Below are 20551 nucleotides of genomic sequence, written 5' to 3'. Positions count from 1 at the left end.
CAGGGGCACAGGTTCGCTCCCTGGTCGGGGAACTAAGATCTCACAAGCTGCACGGTGCAGCCAAAAAAAAAGGTTCCACAACCCGCTTCTCAGGTTCGATTAATTTGCTAGAGCAGCTCACAGAACTCAGAGAAACGTTTTACTTAGTAGATTGCCGGTTTATTATATAAACCAGGAAAAAACAGATAAAGGAAATGCATAACGCAAGGTCTGGAGAAAGCATATGGCGTGCCCATGCCTTCTCCCAGCGCCACCCTCTCCCCACATCTCCACCAACCTGGAAGCTTTCCAAACACTGTCCTGGATTTTTATTACAGGACTTCATTACACAGGCGTGATTGACTAAATCTTTTGCCATTGGTCCCCCCTCCCCTCCTAGAAGGTCCAAGGGTGGAAGAGAAAGTTCCAACCCTACAAACACAGGGTTATCTCCCTTGGCAATCGGCCCTATCCTTAGGCAACATAAGGGCATTCCAAAAGTTGCCTCGTGAACATAGCAAAACACCTTCTCTCTCTCTTCACTTAGGAAATTCCAAGAGTTTTAGCAGCTCAGTCGTAAAAAACAGGACAAAGCCCAAATACATATTCCTTATTATAATTCACATCATAATTCATAACATCCCAGTCCCGATATACAAATTATCCTTATCAGCATGCCGTAGAAACTACAAAGTTTGCCTTTGCCTATATAAAATTTTAAATTAAGAAAAAAAGTCATAACATTACCCCATCGAACTTGGATCTGCCGGCCTCCCTGCAAAGCCCATTTACTGACACGGGGACGTGGTGAGGGAAAGTACCGCATTTACTTCAGGGCACCTAGGAAGGAGAACAGGTAGCTCATCCTCAAAAGAACTGAACTCCCAGATGGCTTTCAGGGAATGGTTTTGAAAGGTGACATTTGGGGTGAGGGTTGCAGAGGGCATGACTTTTTTCTGATTGGTTGCTGGTGAGGTAACAGGGTGGTGTTTCAGAAATCTTAATCATTGACCTTCTGGTTCCAACCAGTCTGGCGTCTACATGTTTGTGGTTGGCATGCAGTCACCATCCTCCACCTGGGCTGGGGTCTTACTTTCTGCAGAGCAATTCAAAGATATGCATCAGATTGTTATATACATCCCTTGAGAGGAACTCAGACTCTTTTATTGCTGCACTATTGCTTCTGGACTGCTTTTCCTGAGTTTCTGCATTCCCTCACCTCCCTAATTAGAAACTGTTAGGCCTCAGGGGAGGCCTAGGAGTCTAAAGCTTTTTTCTAACAAACAAGAAACCATGGGACACAGAGGGGCTTTTGTACCTAGGAGGGCCCCACAGAGTCTGGCTCCGTTTCAATAAAGTCAAAAGACTGGGAAAAATACATATGAGAGAAATGGACGTTTCCTCTAATGTACCAATCTCTCTCACAAATTAATAGAGGAGAGAAGACAAACCAATAGAAAAAAAGGGCAAAGGATTGAAGGGGAGCAAAATTTGCCACCCTAAAACATCTCTTTGGCATGTGGGTTATTTCAAGCTGAAAACAATCAAGGCCCAAAAGACTCAAGGAGAAAATTTGACCTTCCCCCTTAGCTGCCTAAAAAATTTAGATAAAGGGCCAGTTCCCAGAACAGAGCTGTCACCAGAGAGCTCTGCAAAGACTATGGACTGAGTGTGGTGGGGAAACTCGGCAGGGCCTGGAGATCAGAGTCCACTCTGGGTCCCATTGTCTCTGCACAGCCCAGCAAACATCTGTTTGCCATTCACTTTTCCATTTCCTTGTGAATTGCGTTCCTCCCCTCTGAGGTCCCAAATCACTACCCACAGCCTCTTCTTTTGTCTTTAGCTGAAGATGGTATTTAAGGTCAGGGCTTCAGCCATTTGGGTGAGTTACTCAGTTTTTCTGGGTCTCTCCCATGTACACATGTTATCAAACTTTTGTTTGATTTTCTCCTGTTATCTATATCATGTCACATCAATTCTTAGACCATCCAGAAGAACTAGAAGGGTAGAGGGAAATTTCTTCCTCCGCAACAGGAAAACATAATTCCCAGTCAATGAATACCCACATACAAAATGCCAAATACCACAAATTAAAGAATTAGAAATTAAAGTACCATTGTTCATCCATCAGATTGTCAAAGATTTAACAGACTGCTCATACCTATGTGACATTGTGATTTATAATAAGAAATAGATATTTGGTCTTCATCCTGTTGGCGGCACAAAGCTCCCTTGGAAATTCCTAAATGTTGGGCACAGTAAGTGTCTTTTGTTATGTTTATGAGGTGACTTTTGGAATCCCCCCGAGGTAACATAAAGGTGAAGTCTGGCTGCCAGGAATATCAACAAGCGATTAGAAGGCTGGAACTTTCAGTTCAGCCCCTGACCTTGGGGGAGAGAAGATGGAGAAAACTGAGTTCAATCACCAATGGCCAATCATGCCTATGTAATGATGCCTTCATAAAAACTCAAAAGGTGGGGTTTCTGAGAGCTTTCATATCGGTGAGCCAGAGAGTAACCATATTCCTGGAGGGTAGTGCACCCCAAACTCCACCAGGACAGAAGCTTCTTTGTTCAGGACCCTTCCAGGTCTTGCCGTATGTATCTCTTCAACTGGCTGTTCATTTGTGTCCCTTTTTTGGGGGGTGGGCCGCGCCATAGGGCATGCGAGATCTTAGTTCCAGGACCAGGGGTGAAACCTGTGCCCCCTGCAGTGGAAACGAGGATTCTTAACCACTGGACCACCAGGAAGTCCCAGCATTTGTATCCTTTAATATCCTTCATAATAAGCCAGATATCTAGTAAGTCAACTGACTTCCTGAATACTGTGAGTTGCTCTAGCAAATTAATCAAACCCCAGGAGTGGGTCAAGGGAACCTCCAATTTATACCCAGTTGGTCAGAAACATAGGTAACAACCTGGACTTTCAATTGGCATCCGAGGTGGGGGCAGTCTCGCGGGACTGAGTCCTTAACCAGCGGGATCTGACCCAAGATAGTATCGGAATTGAGAATCAAAGAATTGCTTTATGTGTGGAAAACCCACACAGTTGGTGTCAAAAGTGAAGTAGCAAAGCAGGGTGAGAGTAAAGGAAAGACACAGAGGACTGTGTTTTTTCATTATCCAGTGTTGGCAAGGATGTAGGAAAACTGGAATTTCCCTTTTTTTTCTTGGATACATTCTTCTGGATCTCTTTATCCTCTTTCTCCAAACTAATTACTTTCTGTTACCCTGGGATCTCCCTTCACTATCATCCTGGGAATTTTTTTTCTCTTCTCTTCTGTGTTGAATTACTTGTGTCCTGAATTCCAAGCACTCTCTTTTTATGGTTTAGTCCCTCATTCTGATGTACTGAATCCTCCAGTGGCTTCCTGAGAAAGCATGGGAAATGATTTTTTTGGATACATTGCATGTTGAAAAACGTCTTTATTCACAACTTACTCTAGATAGCTTGGCCGACTGTAGAAGTCAGCTGAGAAACATTTTATCTTCAGAATTTTAAAAGTATGGGTCAAGCTTCTTCTAGATTTCAGTGCTGATCTTGAGAAGACTGACAATAATCTTCTTATCTTTTGCACGTAACACCCCCTGCCTCACCCCCAAGCTGTTAGGATTCTCTTTTTAAACATTTGTTGAAATTCCACGTGGCTGATGTGCATCAGTGTGGGTCTTTTTTCATGTAGAAAGCTGGACACTAGGACTTTGCTCACCTTCAGTCTGTAAAATCACATTTTTTGGTTCTAAATTCTATGGAATTCAAACCAAGCAAATAAAGCAGAAAATCTACAAGGTACTGAAAAATCTAAAAGAGGTAAGTAGGGCCATTTGGAAGTTAGATTTTGAGAATGGAGTTAGATTTTTGATTGTGGCGGGTAATGAAACCGAGTGGGGCCCTGTGAGGCTCCCAGGCATGGAGCCTCTTTTTTTGGCCCCCGATTTCTTGTAGGCAAGACTCCAGCCTCCACGACCTATGCTGAGCTCCAAAGGGTGGATTCAAACAGTTGCTAATCAAGGGAGAACAGGCAAGAAACCACCTGAGGCGAGATTAAAGGAACCAGAGAAGCTCATCAAGATTAGGAGACCCGACCACCTGAAACCCTGCACACACCCTCATCTTGTCAGCAACCCAGCCTTGGGTAATATTGTTATAAAACTTCTTACTGGGCTTCCCTGGTGGCGCAATGGATAAGAGTCCGCCTGCCGATGCAGGGGATACGGATTCGTGCCCCAGTCCGGGAAGATCCCACATGCCGCGGAGCGGCTGGGCCCGTGAACCATGGCCGCTGAGTCTGCGCGTCCAGAGCCCGTGCTCCACTACGGGACAGGCCACAACAGTGAGAGGCCCACGTACCACAAAAAAAAACAAAAGAAACCCAAAAAAACTTCTCACTACCCTCTCCAAGTTGGGACACAGTCTTTCGAGGCAGGAGCCAACTGTGTCCCCCTTTGTCTGGTAGAGTATTGAATAATAAAGCTATCCTTTTCTACTGCACCCCAAACTCTCTCTCCAAGATTTAATTTGGCCCTGGTGTACAGAGAAGCTGAGCTTTCAGCATCAGTAACAAATTACTTTTTTTTTTTTTTTTTTTTTTTTTTTACTGTAGGACAGTTGTAATACCAATTTTCCCATTATCTCAAGTGGCTATGTATCCCGTTGCATTCAGTGGGACTTTACTTTTCTGGATGCTGCAATTATCTTAAAGTTTCCCTCATCTGTTGATGGCAGAGGGATAACTGTCATAACTAGAGAGAGCATAATTAGAATATTTGTCTATTAAAGAAAGAAACTTTATTCCAGCCACTCTGATGGTTGGCTAATTTCCTGACTTCCACAAAGCATGGACAACGAGTAAGGATTTCTTTTTTTTTTTTTTTTTTTGCAGTACGCGGGCCTCTCACTGTTGTGGTCTCTCCCGCTGCGGAGCACAGGCTCCGGACGCGCAGGCTCAGCGGCCATGGCTCACGGGCCCAGCCGCTCCGCGGCATGTGGGATGTTCCCGGACTGGGGCACGAACCCGTGTCCCCTGCATCGGCAGGCGGACTCTCAACCACTGCGCCACCAGGGAAGCCCAGTAAAAGCTTTTAAAGCAAGAATAAAATGACAAAAGGTAAGGGATTGGGGTGCCGAGCTTGGAGGAATATGTTCCGTATGAGACAAAGCAACAGATGTAGTATATGAAACTTGGCTCGCAGCCTCCTGAGAACTAGAACAAATGAGTCTTCACATAGCACAGGGAGATCAGCTCGGTGCTCTGTGACCACCTAGAGGGGTGGGATAGGGAGGGTGGGGGGGAGGGAGACGCAAGAGGGAGGAGATATGGGAACATATGTATATGTATAGCTGATTCACTTTGTTATACAGCAGAGACTAACACACCATTGTAAAGCAATTATACTCCAATAAAGATGTAAAAAAAAAATAAAAATTAATGGTTTGTGGGACTTCCCTGGTGGTCCAGTGGTTAAGACTCCACACTTCCAATGTAGGGGTTGCAGGTCAGGGAACAACCCCTGTTGGGGAACAAAGACTTCACATGCCACATGGCAAAAAAAAAAAAAAAGTAATGGTTTGCACTATTCTTCCTGTATAATAAAAGAAAATACATGTGAGAAACTGCAACCTGTCTTTGAAGGGTTTTTTCCCTAATATCCATTTTTTATAAGAACAAGTAAATGGTAGTTTTCACAAAAGTTGTTTTTATTTCTTTTTTTTGGCCCTGCAGCAAGGCCCCAGCAGAAAAAAGCACAGAGTCCATGGGGTCCTAACCACTGGACCACCAGGGAATTCCCATCACAGCAGTTTTTAAATATGCATAGACAGTCTTCAAACAGACATCTAATAAGGTGGCAGCCCCTACTTATGCCTCCCAGAGAAGACTGCCTTATCCCCATGCCAACCCAGGAAGGCAAGCCAGGCGAATGACTGAGCAGCCTTAGCCCATTATGAAAAGCGGTCATGTTTTGGTTACCAGCATATCCTGAATGCCAAGGAAAGGAAAAAAAAAAACACAGCACACCGCCTTTTAGTTTCATTTCTGCCGTGGTATTGCCTATCTGACCCTGGCCATAATGTTTCTGTTTCCTAGTTTCCTCCTTGTACAGACACGTCATGTGTTCACTAAACCCCATTTCCTCTCCTTCCGGGGCACGTGGCTGGACTGTGTTTTGTAGCCTCCCTTAAAGCTGGGTGGGGTCACTGGTCTGATTTTGGCTTAGAGGAATCAGGTCAGAAGTGACGTTTGCCATTTCCAGTCCTTGATTCTAAAAAAAAAACCCTTTCACACTGCTTTAATGCTTTCCTTCTCTGTGTGCCTCTGTCTCTCTCTCCTGTGGGCCAGCTGAGTGTAGAGAATTCAGCAGAGGACTTCAAGGCCATAGGAGATGGTGGAGTCACCAGATGGTAGAAAATGAGGTCCCTGAGTAACCACAGAGAGCAAAAACGTTCCACCCAAATGACGTTAGCCTTGCAACGGGAGCGAGAAATAACCCTTTTCTGTATTTAGATGCTACTTTGTCCTTTGTTTCCCTTTAGCATCTTCTGAGAAATTGGCTCCATGGAATTATTTGTCCTGAAGTCACAGCAAATGTCCCTACAGGTCAAACCCAAAGATGGCCTCCGATGATTCTCATCTCCTGGGATTCAAGTCCTTGTGTGGTTCCCCCCACCCAACATTGAATTGTACCTGGCCAGTGTGACCCAAGAACACTGCAGAAGAAATAGTGTATGATTCCAAGACATGGCAAATTCTGCCCTGGTCTGTCTTAGGCCACTTGCTCTGTAAGAAGCCAGCCACAAAGTCATGAGGACTTTTAAGCATCCCTGTGCAGAGGCCTACATGATGAAAAACTGAGACTTCCCACCATCCACGGGTGCCCACTCGCAGCCACGTGTGTGTGCCACCTGGGAAGCACATTCTGTAGCCTCTGTCAAGGCTGGAGATTACTGCAATCCTGGCTGACAGCTTGGCAGCAACGTCCTGAGATATCCTGAGACACGAACACACTAAGTGACTCCTGAATTCCTGACCCAGAGAAACTGTGACATAGTAAATATTTATTGTTGTTTTAAGCCTGCAAAGTAGCGGGGTAATTTGTGATACAGCAGTACATAATGCTATCCGTGATACTGTTATTTGTGAAAATTTCTATATTCTTTTGTTTTAATCTCTTCCCCCCCCCCAGTATTATTGAATATAATTGAGACATAACATTGTGTAAGTCTTTTTTTAAAATTAATTAATTTATTTATTTGTTATTATTTTGGGCTGTGTTGGGTCTTCGCTGTGATGCGTGGCCTTCTCATCGTCGTGGCTTCTCTTGTTGCAGAGCACGGGCTCTAGGTGCGCGGGCTTCAGTAGTTGCGACCCACGGGCTTAGTTGCTCCGCAGCATGTGGAATCTTCCCGGACCAGGGATCGAACCTGTGTCCCCTGCATTGGCAGGTGGATTCTTAACCACTGCACCACCAGGGAAGCCCAACTAAGTTAAGGTGTACAACGTAATGATTTGATATATGTATATATTGCAGAATGATTACTACAATAAGGTAAGTTAACACGTTCATCACCGCACAGACTTACACCTCCGTGTGTGGCAAGAACATTTAAGATCTACTCCTAGAAAATTTCAATTGCACAACACAGTATAAACCATAATCAACATGCTGTACCTTATATCCCCAGAATTTGTTCACCTTAAAACTGAAAGTTTGTCTGGGAATTCCCTGGCGGTCCAGTGGTTAGGACTCTGCCCTCTCACTGCCGAGTGCCGGGTTTACTCCTTAGTTGGAGCACTAAGATCCCACAAGCCACGTGGTGTAGCCAAAAAAAACCAAAAAACAACACCGAAAGTTTCTGACCACTTTCACTCCTGTCCCTGGCAACCACTAATCTTGTCTCTTTCCATGAGGTCAGATTTTTTTAAGAGACCACATATTAGTGAGATCATATAGTATTTGTCTGTCTCTGACTTATTTCCAAGAGCAAAATGCCTTCAAGTTTCTTCTATGTTGTTTCAAAGGGCAGGATTTTCTTCTTTTTTATGGCTATATAATATTCCACTGTGTGTGTATACATGTATATATACCACAGCTTCTTTATCCATTCATCTGCTGGTGGACACTTAGATTGTTTTCAGGTCTTGGCTATTGTGAATCATGCTACAATGGACACAGAAGTGCAGACATTTCTTTGAGAAAATGATTTCATTTCCTTCAGATACATAAGGATTGCTTTGGCTATTCAGGGTCTTCCGTTGCTCCATATGAAATTTAGGATTTTTCTTTCATTTCTGTAAAAAATACCATTGGAATCTTGATAGGGACTGCATTGAATTTATAGATGGCTTTGTATAGTAAGGACATTTTAACAATATTTCTTCCATCCACGACCATCGGATGTCTTTCCATTTATTTGTGTCTTCTTCAATCTCTCTTGTAGATTTCAGTGTACAGATCTTTCACCTCCTCGGTCAAATTAATTCCTAAGTATTTTATCATTTTTCATTGCTACTATAAATGGGATTTTTAAAAAAATTTCTTTTCCAGATAACATGTTGTTAGTGTATAGAAATGCAAACTTAAAATTTCTCGATTCTAATGGTACTCTTTAGTGGGCCATCAGTTCCTGTTCATGAAACAGTATATACTCTATTCATCTCCAAGTCAAAGGAAGTTGTATCAACCCTGTATGTAAAAGGATATAGGGTGGAATCATTCGGTAATGGCAATTTTGAGGAATAAGTCTGAACAAGGTCAGCTGATTCTGACTTCTTGAAATATTTAAACAGGGAGGGAGACCCTGAAATAAAAAAGAAGTTAGGGTAATATTTCACAAACATTTCAAAACATCATTTGAAAGACCACTGAACTACTTGCAAGAGAATACAAGTGGGACACACACATTCCTTCAATAAGATGACACACACCAATAAGGGAAAGAAGGATTGTACAATTTGGTGTAACAGTGTGTGCTGTAACAACAGCAGTAATGATGATGGTGATGAAATCTAACTCCTGTGGGTCCACATATACCTTAGACCAGTTTATCCGTTCCCTTCTCCCACTTATCTCCCACAAAGAGATTGTCTTGTTCTCACATTTCTAAAGATGTCAGGTAAATAACTAAATGTCAATATAAATGGCAAAGTGATGGTGAGAAGAGTACGTGTCAACGTAAACAGGAGAGAAGTTTGAAGATGGATGCTTCTTTTTGCATCAGAATCTTTTTCCCTTATAGTAACTTACTAGAATTATGCAGTGGAGTTCCAGTGCATACAGCTTCATCAACGGAGGGGGGTATCTTGGCCAGTGAGCTTCTTTCCCAGGTGGGTAGTTGACAAAATTCCTCCAGCAGTAATCATACTCTAAGGAAACACAAATCTTGGTTCGGTCAACACATACAACAGAAAGTTAAAGAGAGCCCAATTTAAAAATAATAATAATTATTATTATTGTTATTAAATAATAATACTATGGGGCTTCCCTGGTGGTGCCGCGGTTAAGAATCCTCCTGCCAATGCAGGAGACACGGGTTCAAGCCCTGGTCCGGGAAGATCCCACATGTCGCGGAGCAACTCAGCCCATGCACCACAACTACTGAGCCGGCACGCCTAGAGCCCGTGCTCCGCAACAAGAGAAGCCACCGCAACGAGAAGCCCACGCACCACAATGAAGAGTAGCCCCCGTTCGCTGCAGCTAGAGTAAGCCCGCACACAGCAACGAGGACCCACCACAGCCATAAAGAAATAAATAAATAAATTTTTTTTTTTTTTTTAAATATATATAAAATCTCTCTGGCCTATTTATTGCTGGAGAAGGGCTAGACTCTTCCAGAATCCCTTAAAGGAACTCAGCAATTCATTTGAAGATGGCACAGAGGCCATAGTGACAGGAGTGGGGAAAGGAGTCATATCTTTGGTGCTTTCCTTGCTATGAATTTCAGACCTGGTCCTTTCTCCTGTTATTTTGGACTTTTAACTTCTGAGACTTCCGGTCTGGGGTAATCAGTCTCCTGGCCTAGAAACATATCACCACCACCACAGTCTCTAATAAACACTTAAGATTCCTGGTTTATTGTTTTCACCTGTGGGTCCCATAATCTGGATAGTCACACCACTGTGAATCAGGTCTCTGAGTCCTTGCCGGTTTTGCGGATCCATGTGCTGGAAAAGCCGTGCTACGTAAATAAACAGGGTCACTCTAGGATGCTGATTCAAAAATTCCCGAATAGCCTTGGAGCATTCCCAGCAGGGACTCCAGGACAAGAACCAGGTGATGCAGCAGCTGACGGATCGGTGAAAAGGTCTTTCTGAAGTAAATTTTTCTATAAAATTGCATTCAACATGATTGGTGGTGTTTTTGCCCGAGTGTCGCCAGACGTGCTGGCTCCTGCCCCACTTGATTTCATAGAGCAGACGGGTCTCTTTACAGAGTTCTCGGGGGTCAAAGGAGACTTCAAATTCCCAGGGTTCAATTCTTCTCCTGAAATATAAAAAATCACCCGTGTTGTTATGTCATCATTTGAGGGACCCTAGAAATAATTTCATCTTCTCCTTCTGGATCAGGCAGATCTAAAACATGACATCTCATGGACTTCCCTGGTGGTCCAGCAGGTAAGACTCCGTGCTCCCAATGTAGGGGGCCGGGGTTCGATCCCTGGTCAGGGAACTAGATCCCGCATGCATGCCGAAACTAAGAGCCCGCATGCCCCAACTAAAGATCCCGCGTGCCGCAACTAAGACCCTTCACAGCCTAAATAAATAAATATTTAAAACATGACATCTCAGGAAACTTTTTTTTTTCTATTCCGTATCTCAAAGTTATCTGGGGAGGTCCGTTTGGATTATTAAATTTTCTCTCACAAACATAGTGAAGAGATTTTTCCCAGCTCATGTAATTTGGTTACCACTCTCTATACCATTGCTTGGTGGTCTTGAATTCAGGTATAAGTGTGTCCTTGTTCCTCTTTTAAACGTTTCTCATTATATTCTAATCTTATTTTATTTTATCTTTTTCTTTTACTTTATTTATTTTTGGCCATGTTGTGTGGATTGCAGGATCTTATTTCCCCAACCAGGGATTGGACCCATGCCCTCGGCAGTGAAACCGCCGAGTCCAAACCCCTGGACCACCAGGGAATTCCCTCTAATCTTTCTATCTCACACTTAGAGGTGACCTGTCCCACTCATTAATCTTCACTATTCCTCAGGGGACTCTAGCTAGAGTTTTTTCAGGTGTGGAAGCCTCAAATTGCCAAGAGGATTCTATTCCCAACTCTGAGAAGAGACTAATTTAACCTCAGGCTTCGTCCACATTTAATTCTGTATACTATTTCCTCAAAAGAAATAAATTCAAATTTCTCTCAAGGGCATCTTTAGATACGCACCCTCATTGTGGGTCAAAGCTGTGACTCAGAATTATTCTGAGGACTCTTCCTTGCAATATGGTTGAGTCATAAGTTTATTACATCATCATATTTTCCACTCAGTCCTAAAGAATCACTTCATTTATTATGTAAATCAATCCTTCCGCCCACCCATCACGAGATAATATGCTCCCTGACAAAAGTCTCCCTGTTATAAAAATAGGTCTAGGTGCCAGGGAGGCAAGACCCAGCCTCCCCAGATGCCTTTACTTGTTTTTGGTTTTTTATGAAAACTGTACAAAATGTTCATTTATTATGTCCATCATTCTACAAACATTTATTGAGAATCTAGTATGTGCTCTGCTATGTGTTCTAAAACCTGGGGATACAGCCATGAACAAAATAAAACCAATCTCTGCTCTCCTGGAGCTTCAAAAAAAGAAAAAAAATAGGTGTAGGGAATTCCCTGGTGGTCCAGTAGTTAGGACTCCACGCTTCCACTACTAGGGAGCTGGGTTCAATCTCTGGTCAGGGGACTTAGATCCCCGCAAGCCAGGTGATGTGGCCAAAAAAAAAAAAAAGTCTAGAAAATGGGCATAGAGTATAGAATAAGAAGATGAAATCAAAGTGACAAATGAGTTCACTGGACTTTTCACTAATGCCTATGAAAACCTGTGATTTAAAGAGAGAAGAACAATAGTAAGACGATAACAGAACAAAGCTGGAAGGTAATTTTTTTCAACAGAAACCAAAAGCCATAGGAGCAAAGATATAGAAAGCAATAATACTCATAGAGGATAGAGAGAGAAAAAGCAAAAGAAAGAATGGGAGCGTGGAATAAGTAAGGAACAATAAGGAAAGCTATAGTCCTCCATCTCTTAAATATCCATCTATTCTTGGTTGAATTAAATGTGCACTATGATAGTATAATTCTTACCTCGAGGTAGCATCTCCAGCTGAAGGACCTGTTGACCAACAGATGATCATGTCAGATAACAGCCATATACAAATTGAATTACTAAGAAAAAACGCTCTATTCCTCAAACCCACAAACCATATCAGAAAATGCAGTTAAAAGATTTTCTCCTGGGACTTCCCTGGCGGTCCCGTGGTTAAGACTCCCCACTTGTTTCCACTGCAGGCGGTGAGGGTTGGATCACTGGTTGGGGAACTAAGATCCCTCAAGCCATGTGGGCAAAAAAAAAAAAAAAATCTCTCCTGGATTAATTGCATTGGACAAGGTCATTGCATCAAGAAAAGCAAGATTTTTAAGGGCTCTGCTGAAATTTACTTGCCCAATATCAAACCAGGTAATCCTCTTTAAGGCTCCAAAAAGAAAGGGGGAGGGCTTCCCCGGTGGCGCAGTGGTTGAGAGTCCGCCTGCTGATGCAGGGGACACGGGTTCATGCCCCGGTCCAGGAAGATCCCACATAATGCGGAGCGGCTGGGCCCGTGAGCCATGGCCGCTGAGCCTGCCTGTCCGGAGCCTGTGCTCCGCAACGGGAGAGGCCACAACAGTGAGAGGCCCACGTACCGCAAAAAAAAAAAAAAAAAAAAAAAGAAAGGGGGAAAGTCACCCTTCAGAGGACCTTAGGTGTAAATTACGTGCCCCCATAGAATCCTGTACTTCCTTCCTCATAGCAATGATCATGTTATATTATGATTGCCTAATTAAATGTCTATAGTAATACGTGTAAATTATGTGAGATATGGATTATACATATCTTGTTTCAGACCCTATCACACTGCCTGAAACATGTTGGTTAGCAATAGATACTTATTGAACAAATGAATGAAATGCACCACTATCCGCTATGGATTATTAACAATACTATGCTAGAGGTACTGGATCGCTCATACGTTGCTGGTGGGAATATAAATTGGCATAGCCACTCTGGGAAACAGTTTGCAGCTTCTTAGAAAAAAATCTAAAAATGCAACTACCGTACAACCCAGCAATTGCCCTGCTGGGCACGTGTCTCAGAGATAGGAAGACTTAGGTTCACACAAAAGCCTGTACACAAATGTTCATATCAGCTTTATTTGTAATATCAAAAACTGGAATGAGCTCAGATGTCCATGAAGCTTGAGACACTGAGTATAAGGTTCCCACCTGATACCCCTTCTCGGTGGGTCAAAGAGAGACACAAAATTCACTGCTCCCTCTGAGGGTGAAGTGCCTGCCCTGTCTCCCAGCCAAACTTATCTCTGAGGAGCAGTTTTTGAACCACAAGACCTTCAAAACAGAAGATGCCAAGGCTGTGTGTGTGTGTGTGTGTGTGTGTGTGTGGTGAGGGGTCCAGATTGTGTCACTGAAGCATAACAATTATTTTGGTCTGAAGACATTTGAAAATAAACTCCCCTCCACGACCCCCCCAATCCACAATCCCTTATTTTCCTACAGGCAGAGCCTCCCAAAAGAACTCAAAAGAAATCAGTTGTCATAAATCCCGTTCTTTGGGGCAACCAGGGGAGATTGACTCTTACCAATTGAGACACCCACTCAGACATTGTCACGAACTAGTCTGTCTCCATCTATTCTCCTAACGGCCCGTCTATCTTTCCTAAAAGTCATTTGTTTTCCCATTAGTGTTCTTCTCCCTCTCCACTTCCTCTATTAAGATGGTATATAGGGGCTTCCCTGGTGGCTCAGTGGTTGAGAGTCCGCCTGCCGATGCAGGGAACACGGGTTCGTGCCCCGGTCCGGGAAGATCCCACATGCCGCAGAGCGGCTGGGCCCGTGAGCCATGGCCGCTGGGCCTGCGCGTCCGGAGCCTGTGCTCCGCAACGGGAGAGGCCACAGCGGTGAGGGGTCCGCGTACCGAAAAAAAAAAAAGAAAAAAAAAAAGATGGTATATAAGCCATCTTAATTCTAACCAAAGTCCTTGAGTCACATTTTTGTGAATTCCTCTGTGTAATTTTGTCTTTTTTTTTTTTTTTTTTTTTTTTTTTTTTTTTGCTAATCTGTCTTTTGTCGGTTTAATTTTTTTTTTTTGTCGGTTTAATTTTCAGTGCCCCCTCCCAGAACAAAATCTAAGAGGGTAGAGGAAAAGATTTTCTTCCTAAACAATGTGTGTGCGTGTGTGTGTGTGTGTGTGTGTGTGTGTCATGTCTATTTGTGCATTTGTACTAAATGGAGAGAGACTGTGTATGGCACACTTTCCTGTAGGTGGAAAATGGTTCTAGTTGGTGTGTGAGACCAAAAAGATAAATCAGCAAGATATATAGGAAAGAGGACAGAGTCAGTAAATACAATTCTAAGTGTAACATGAAGAATAAACTTCTCATCCTTAGAAGAATATGCAGGGAATCTGACATGAGATGGAGGAGAAAGCGGATGGCTAACACCTTGGAATGGGCACTTCTCAGACCTTACTTCAGACTGGGGCCTTTGGGACTTCCCTGGCGGTCCAGTGGTTAAGACTTTGCCTTCCAATGCAGGGGGTGAGAGTTCTATCCCTGGTCAGGGAGCCTAAGATCCCACATGCCTTGTGGCCAAAAAAACACAAAACATAAAACAGAAGCAATATTGTAACAAATTCAATAAAGACTTTAGAAATGGTCCCCATCAAGGGACTTCCCTGGTGGCGCAGTGGTCAAGAATCCACCTGCCAAGGCAGGGGACACAGGTTTGAGCCCTGGTCCAGGAAGATCCCACATGCCGCGGAGCAACTAAGCCCGTGCGCCACAACTACTGAAGCCTGCGCGCCTAGAGCCCGTGAGCCACAACTACTGAGCCCGCGTGCCACAACTACTGAAGCCTGCGCGCCTAGAGCCCGTGCTCCACAGCAAGAGAAGCCACCCCAATGAGAAGCCTGCGCACCGCAACGAAGAGTAGCCCCTGCTTGCAGCAACTAGAGAAAGCCTGCGCGCAGCAACGAAAACCCAACGCAGTCAAATATAAATAAGTAAATAAACAAAACAAAACAAAAAAAAAAAAAAAAACAAATTGGGGCCTTTGAACCAGCTGGTCTACTCAGCGAGGGCCTTGTAGAAACAGAGGCCATACCTGTATGAGGAGGTGAACCAGCAGTGAGGACTTCAGAAAGAGAGATTGAGATACATTCTCAGCATCTACACATGTGGTGCCAGGCAAGAACACTAGGTACATGACTTGGGGTGGTTTGAGGGATAAAACATACCACCTTCAAGGGAAATTACCCAGATATTTCAATTAAATAAAGTCTTTGCACTTTTTCCCAAAATACCAGTCACAAGAGAATTTTAATAGAGGGAAAATATAATGGAGAAAAAATATTGTTTCTTGAAACCTAAGACTGACACCTGCATTTTGTCTTATCACGTGATGCCCACACTCTTGCAGCAGTCTTTTCACTGGCTTCCTTTTTTCCTGTCTTTTCTGCTTTCAGTCAAGAAGGCAGCAGAATGAGAAGCCTGTGCACCGTAACGAAGACCCAATGCAGCCAAAGATACATACATTTATTAAAAACGAACAAACAAATTTGCTTCCTAATCTCACTGCAGATTGTTTCCAAAAACTCTTCTCTATCTTAACCAACTTATTCTTTATATTCCACACACAATCTTTGTAAATTCTCTTAAACTCTCAGTGTCAATCAACCTGGAATCTCCTCCTCTTTGCCAATTCAAATTCTGCCCTTTCAGGATCCAGTTCAAATCCCACCTCATCTGAAAATCATCACCTTCCACAACCTGAGTGTTTTTCCTCTCCCACGAAGTTTTCTAACGTTAAGTAACGGAACCTTAAATTATCCATTAACTTGCCCTTGTGCTATCACGTCTGCTGTCATTGTAAACTTTTATTTAACAGTTGTATTTCTTTCACTCAATTTTTTATTATGGTGAAACAAGCATTGCTTTAGTGCCATCTGATCAAAATCATTTTTGGATGTGAACAGTTGGTATTAATAATAATGACAACAACGATAATAATACATCCTGTTTAAGAATATTCATATATTAATAAATAGGAAAGCTGGAAAATGTCCAAGGATACAAACAGAAGCAGGACACATATACACGCACGCACGCACACACACACACACACACAAGCACACACACAGAGTTTTCGCATTTTTCAAGAACATGTAGCTTTCAGGCCCCCTGCCATTTTACCTCTGTCAGAAGCCATGCTGCTCTGTCACTGGACTTTTTCCCCTGGAGCTATATATCGTGCCGCCAGCAACCTGCCTCACGCTGTTTCTGTAGGTGTGACCACTGCCACCTGTTTGGGCAGAGGATGACTCACTCCTGTGTCTCAGGCAGATACTGGGTATCTAGACTGCACAGACAGGTAGCAGGTGAAGAGGGAAGTTGCTGGAGGTTGATAAGAAAGCGTACAATGCAGATAGTTAATTCTGTAGCATAATTCATTGAGAACATCCAAATTTCAAAGTTCTTGCGTGATAACTCAGAATGTAGGAACACTTCCCTTAAAAGTTAAAGCAAGACTGACCCATCATTCTTTACTGGAAAAAAAAGAGGAAGAAGAAAGGGAAGAGAGAACTGGCCTGTTTCCATGACGTGAATGTTTTCATTGTTGCCTGGTGAAGACAGTGAGGCCTTGCCCTTTAGCTGTTATTCCTTTATTTCTAACTTCCTCTTATTTTTCTCTTCACCCTAGATTCTGTCGGAAAGGGGAGGGGCGCTATGAGAAACGAAAGCAAAAGGACTTTGGTCTCTGAGTCAGATAATTAGTGTACAAGTTTCAGCTGATTCCTCTTGCCTCTTGAAGCTAAGGTTAACATTAAGCCCAGTCCACTTCCGCTTTTTTTCTTCCTTGAGAAAATGAATACTATACTCCCTATTGCCATTGTCTCCTGTTGCCTGAACCCTGAGTCAATCTCCTCTGGGTTTGAGCACACACACTCCCAGAACTGAGGTCACTCTCAAGACCTAAGTCTCCCTCTAGGGTCTCAAATCTAGAGCCCCTGAACTCTGAGTCTCAAATTCAACGAACCCTACACATGATCCCTAAATATAAGACTCTCCTTAATCATGAAATGAAGCTGGAGCCTGGACAAGATGAAGCAGTTGTTTGGAGTGGCAGGTGATACTTTTGAAGAAGGGACAGAAGTGCCTCATCATAAGTAAAGGTCCTTCAGGGACTTCCCTGGTGGCATAGTGGTTAAGAATCTGCCTACCAATTCAGGGGACGTGGGTTCGAGCCCTGGTCCAGGAAGATCCCACATGCCGCGGAGTAACTAAGCCCGTGTGCCACAACTGCTGCGCCACAACTTCTGCGCCACAGCTACTGAAGCCCGTGTGCCTAGAGCCTGTGCTCTGCAACAAGAGAAGCCACCGCAATGAGAAGCCCACGCACCGCAACGAAGAGTAGCCTCTGCTCACTGCAACTAGAGAAAGCCTGCGCGCAGCAACGAAGACCCAACGCAGCCAAAAATAAATAGATAGACAAATTTATTTTAAAATAAAAAGGTCCTTCAGAAACCAAGTGTTTCAGTGAGGCATGTGTGGTGGGTAAAATAATGGCCCCCCAAAGGTGTCCACCTTCTAATCCCTGGAACCTATAAATATGTTACCTTACAATAGCATAATGGACTGTGCAGATGTGATAGATGTGATTAAGTTAAGAATCTTGAGGTGAGAAGACTATCCTGGATCATCTGGCTGGTCTCAATCTAGTCTCAAAGACCCTTATAAAAGGGAGGCAGAGTCAGAGTCTGCCGAGGACCAGCCCCAGCTGAACAGGATTCACCCAAAGGAGAAGACGGAGTCGGCGTGGACAGAACTCAGTACACCTCTTCTTGGATGCAAGGATCTGACAAATTTATTTTCAAGATTTCAAAAGCTTTTATACTATAAAGTGATCTCATTTTCAAATTTAACATCCTCATTCCCACGTCAAAAACTTTCCCACATAGGCCACAAAACAAAGGTAATTTACATCAGCACATTGATTAAAATAGGTTAGGTAATTTTCCCATCGCCCAAAGTCTCTTTCTTCTCCCGTGGTTAGTCATATGTTGGTCACATCTAAATCAGGAACTCTGTTTGTTCTTCTTAGGAGATTGAAGTGTTCTTGTACTTGTACGTTCTGCTTGATCAAGCCATAAACTTAAACATATAATTCTATTAATAATTAACAATATTCAGATAACATTTCATCTACAAATTTCCCAACCCTACCATAATAATCAAAACAATACACATTATTTTTGTACTTCTAAAAAACTATGGGAGCGGGCATTGTACCATAAACTCATTGATTAAACTCACTGTTGCATAAAAACTCGCCATCATACCCAGGTATTTTCCCAACAAATATAATCATTAAAGAAGCCAAAGTAGTTACAATTCTTCTCTTGGTTTTTACCCTAAATTGGGGTCTTTCCTAAACCCCTGCATTAAAACTATACATTTTTCCCAACACCAATAGCAATCCTATAAAAATCACCTTAGGCAAAAGCAGGGGAAGACAAGGGGAGCCACACAGAGGAAAGCTTTGGTTCACGGAGGAAATGGGAAACAAAGCCCTGCTGCGGTGGAAGAGCAGTTGCCATTGGCCAGGTCTCTGGTCTGCTACCTGGGTTCCTATCTGGGCTGGGCGTGGGAAGCAAAGCAGCCACGGGGACAAGAGACCTCTCTCAAAAGGGGTGAGGGCTCAGGCTCCTGCAAAGTTGGGGGGGTGAGGGTCTATGCCCCACCTCTGTTGGCCCCCAAGTTCTCTCCTGATGGCCCCTCTGCGACTGTGCCTGTCTTAGGTTGTTCCTTCCCTGAGGAATCTTACCCGTCTCTGGCTAACCAGCCATCCTCCGGGGCCAAGCAGGGAGATGTGAGGTGTGCGAGTGAGCGAGGTGCAGCGCCCCCAGAGAAGGTCAGTTCTCTGTCACCTTGGTAGCCTATGCCCCCGTGGCCTCCACGCCCAGCACCTGCCCTGGGATTCCTTCGCCAACTGGCGGGGCCCCGGTTCTGATCACATGTCTCCGGGAACCCAGGTTTCTCCTCCAGAGAGGGCCCAGCTTACAGCACTGGGCAAGAGAGACCAATTAGACGGCACCAGCCACCAGGAGGCAGGAAGCTTTGCAAACGAGAACTTTGCTTTTCCATATTTACACCTGACAGCACCAGCTTTGCTTGGCACTATGGGTCTCGTCCATGCTGAGACTCAAAGGCACTTCCCATGTGGCTCCCGGCAAGAGTCAGAAAAGGACATGTGAAAAAGATGTGTCGGGGTGGGGGGGGGAGAAAAGAAAAAAGAGAAGATGTATGATGTGGTTATTGGCTGAAGAGGGCCGTGAGTCGAGGAATGAGGACAGCCTCTAAAAGCTGGACAAGGCAAGGAAATGATTCTTCCCTAGAGTCTCCTAGAAGAATGGTGCCCTTTTGACACCTTGATTTTAGCCCAGTGATACCCTATTTTGTGCTTCTGATTTCCAGAGCTGTGAGATAGATAAGTTACATTGTTTTACACCGCTAAGTTTGCAGTCATTTGTTACAGTAGCAATAGGAAACTAATACAGCAAGACAGACTCGGGAGAGGCACATACGTAACAGGTAAGGCGGTATATAATTTGAGTTAGTTTCTACTAGAACTCCTACTGAATGCTTGATCCATCTTCTGTATTATTTTAGGAAATTCAGAATTAACACATGTGATAGACTGTAATGCATTCATCATGTGTAAGAGAGGTCAAAGATAATCAACTATAAAATGTTACTATTCAGTTTAGATCTGTGTCCTGTTCCTGTTATGCATTTTTTAAATGCATACATATACCTTTGTATCTGCTCCACAATCAAGATATTTAAGCTTCTCATCACCCAGAAAATTCCCCTGTGTCTGTTTGCAGTCATTCCTCCAACTCCCAGTCCTATAGGCAACCACTGATATTTCTGTCACTAAAGATTAGTTTAGACTGTTCTATATATCATACAAATGGAATCATATAATGTGTAAGCTTTTATGTTTGCTTTTGTGAAATAAAATTCATATTTATGACGAGACAAGAAAAATTTAAACATAAAATTTCTTCTCTGCCCTTTGGCCTTCCCTCTTGCCCCACTGTGCATTGTGTATCCACATTATGCATTGACCAAACCTCCCCCATCAGCAGCTCAACCATAGACAGCAACATTCTCCTAGCAACAAGACGACTCCTTAAAAGTAAACATTCCGGGCTTCCCTGGTGGCGCAGTGGTTGAGAGTCCGCCTGCCGATGCAGGGGACACGGGTTCGTGCCCCGGTCCGGGAAGATACCACATGCCGCG

General features: G+C 43.6%; 2 protein-coding genes across 9 annotated transcripts in view; both read right to left on the bottom strand.

The window, feature by feature from the left end:
* The window catches only part of RIMKLB (ribosomal modification protein rimK like family member B), a 150562-nt gene extending 149755 nt beyond the window's left edge, over positions 1-807 (bottom strand). For 3 of the 5 annotated variants that reach the window (XM_024733277.1, XM_024733271.1, XM_024733276.1), the window contains exon 1: positions 727-802. The gene's annotated coding sequence lies outside the window, so the exon portion shown is untranslated. Of the gene's footprint in view, positions 1-726 lie in introns of all 5 variants that reach the window. The other 2 variants (XM_024733275.1, XM_024733274.1) reach the window with 2 other exon arrangements.
* APOBEC1 (apolipoprotein B mRNA editing enzyme catalytic subunit 1) lies at positions 150-16855 on the bottom strand. 4 transcript variants are annotated; one of them, XM_024733280.1, is made up of 6 exons: positions 16834-16855; positions 16439-16547; positions 12279-12306; positions 10061-10458; positions 9223-9341; positions 8432-8776 (listed from the first exon to the last, which is right to left on the bottom strand). In XM_024733280.1, the coding sequence occupies exons 2-6, from the start codon at positions 16452-16454 to the stop codon at positions 8630-8632; spliced, it is 708 nt and encodes a 235-aa protein (XP_024589048.1). In that variant the 5' UTR covers positions 16455-16547; positions 16834-16855; the 3' UTR covers positions 8432-8629. The 4 variants fall into 4 exon arrangements, with proteins under 4 accessions (XP_024589050.1, XP_024589048.1, XP_024589047.1 ...); XM_024733282.1 differs by lacking the exons at positions 8432-8776; positions 16834-16855 and adding an exon at positions 150-819 and having other exon boundaries at positions 16439-16805; XM_024733279.1 differs by lacking the exon at positions 16834-16855 and having other exon boundaries at positions 16439-16800.
* Positions 16856-20551: the final 3696 nt, after the last annotated feature.

The sequence above is a fragment of the Neophocaena asiaeorientalis genome, unplaced genomic scaffold (genome assembly GCF_003031525.2).
Source record: "Neophocaena asiaeorientalis asiaeorientalis breed wild unplaced genomic scaffold, Neophocaena_asiaeorientalis_V1.1 scaffold150, whole genome shotgun sequence".
NCBI classification, from domain to species: Eukaryota; Metazoa; Chordata; class Mammalia; order Artiodactyla; family Phocoenidae; genus Neophocaena; species Neophocaena asiaeorientalis.
The sequence above is the reverse complement of the archived record's forward strand: the minus strand, read 5'-3'. Positions and strand labels throughout refer to the sequence as shown.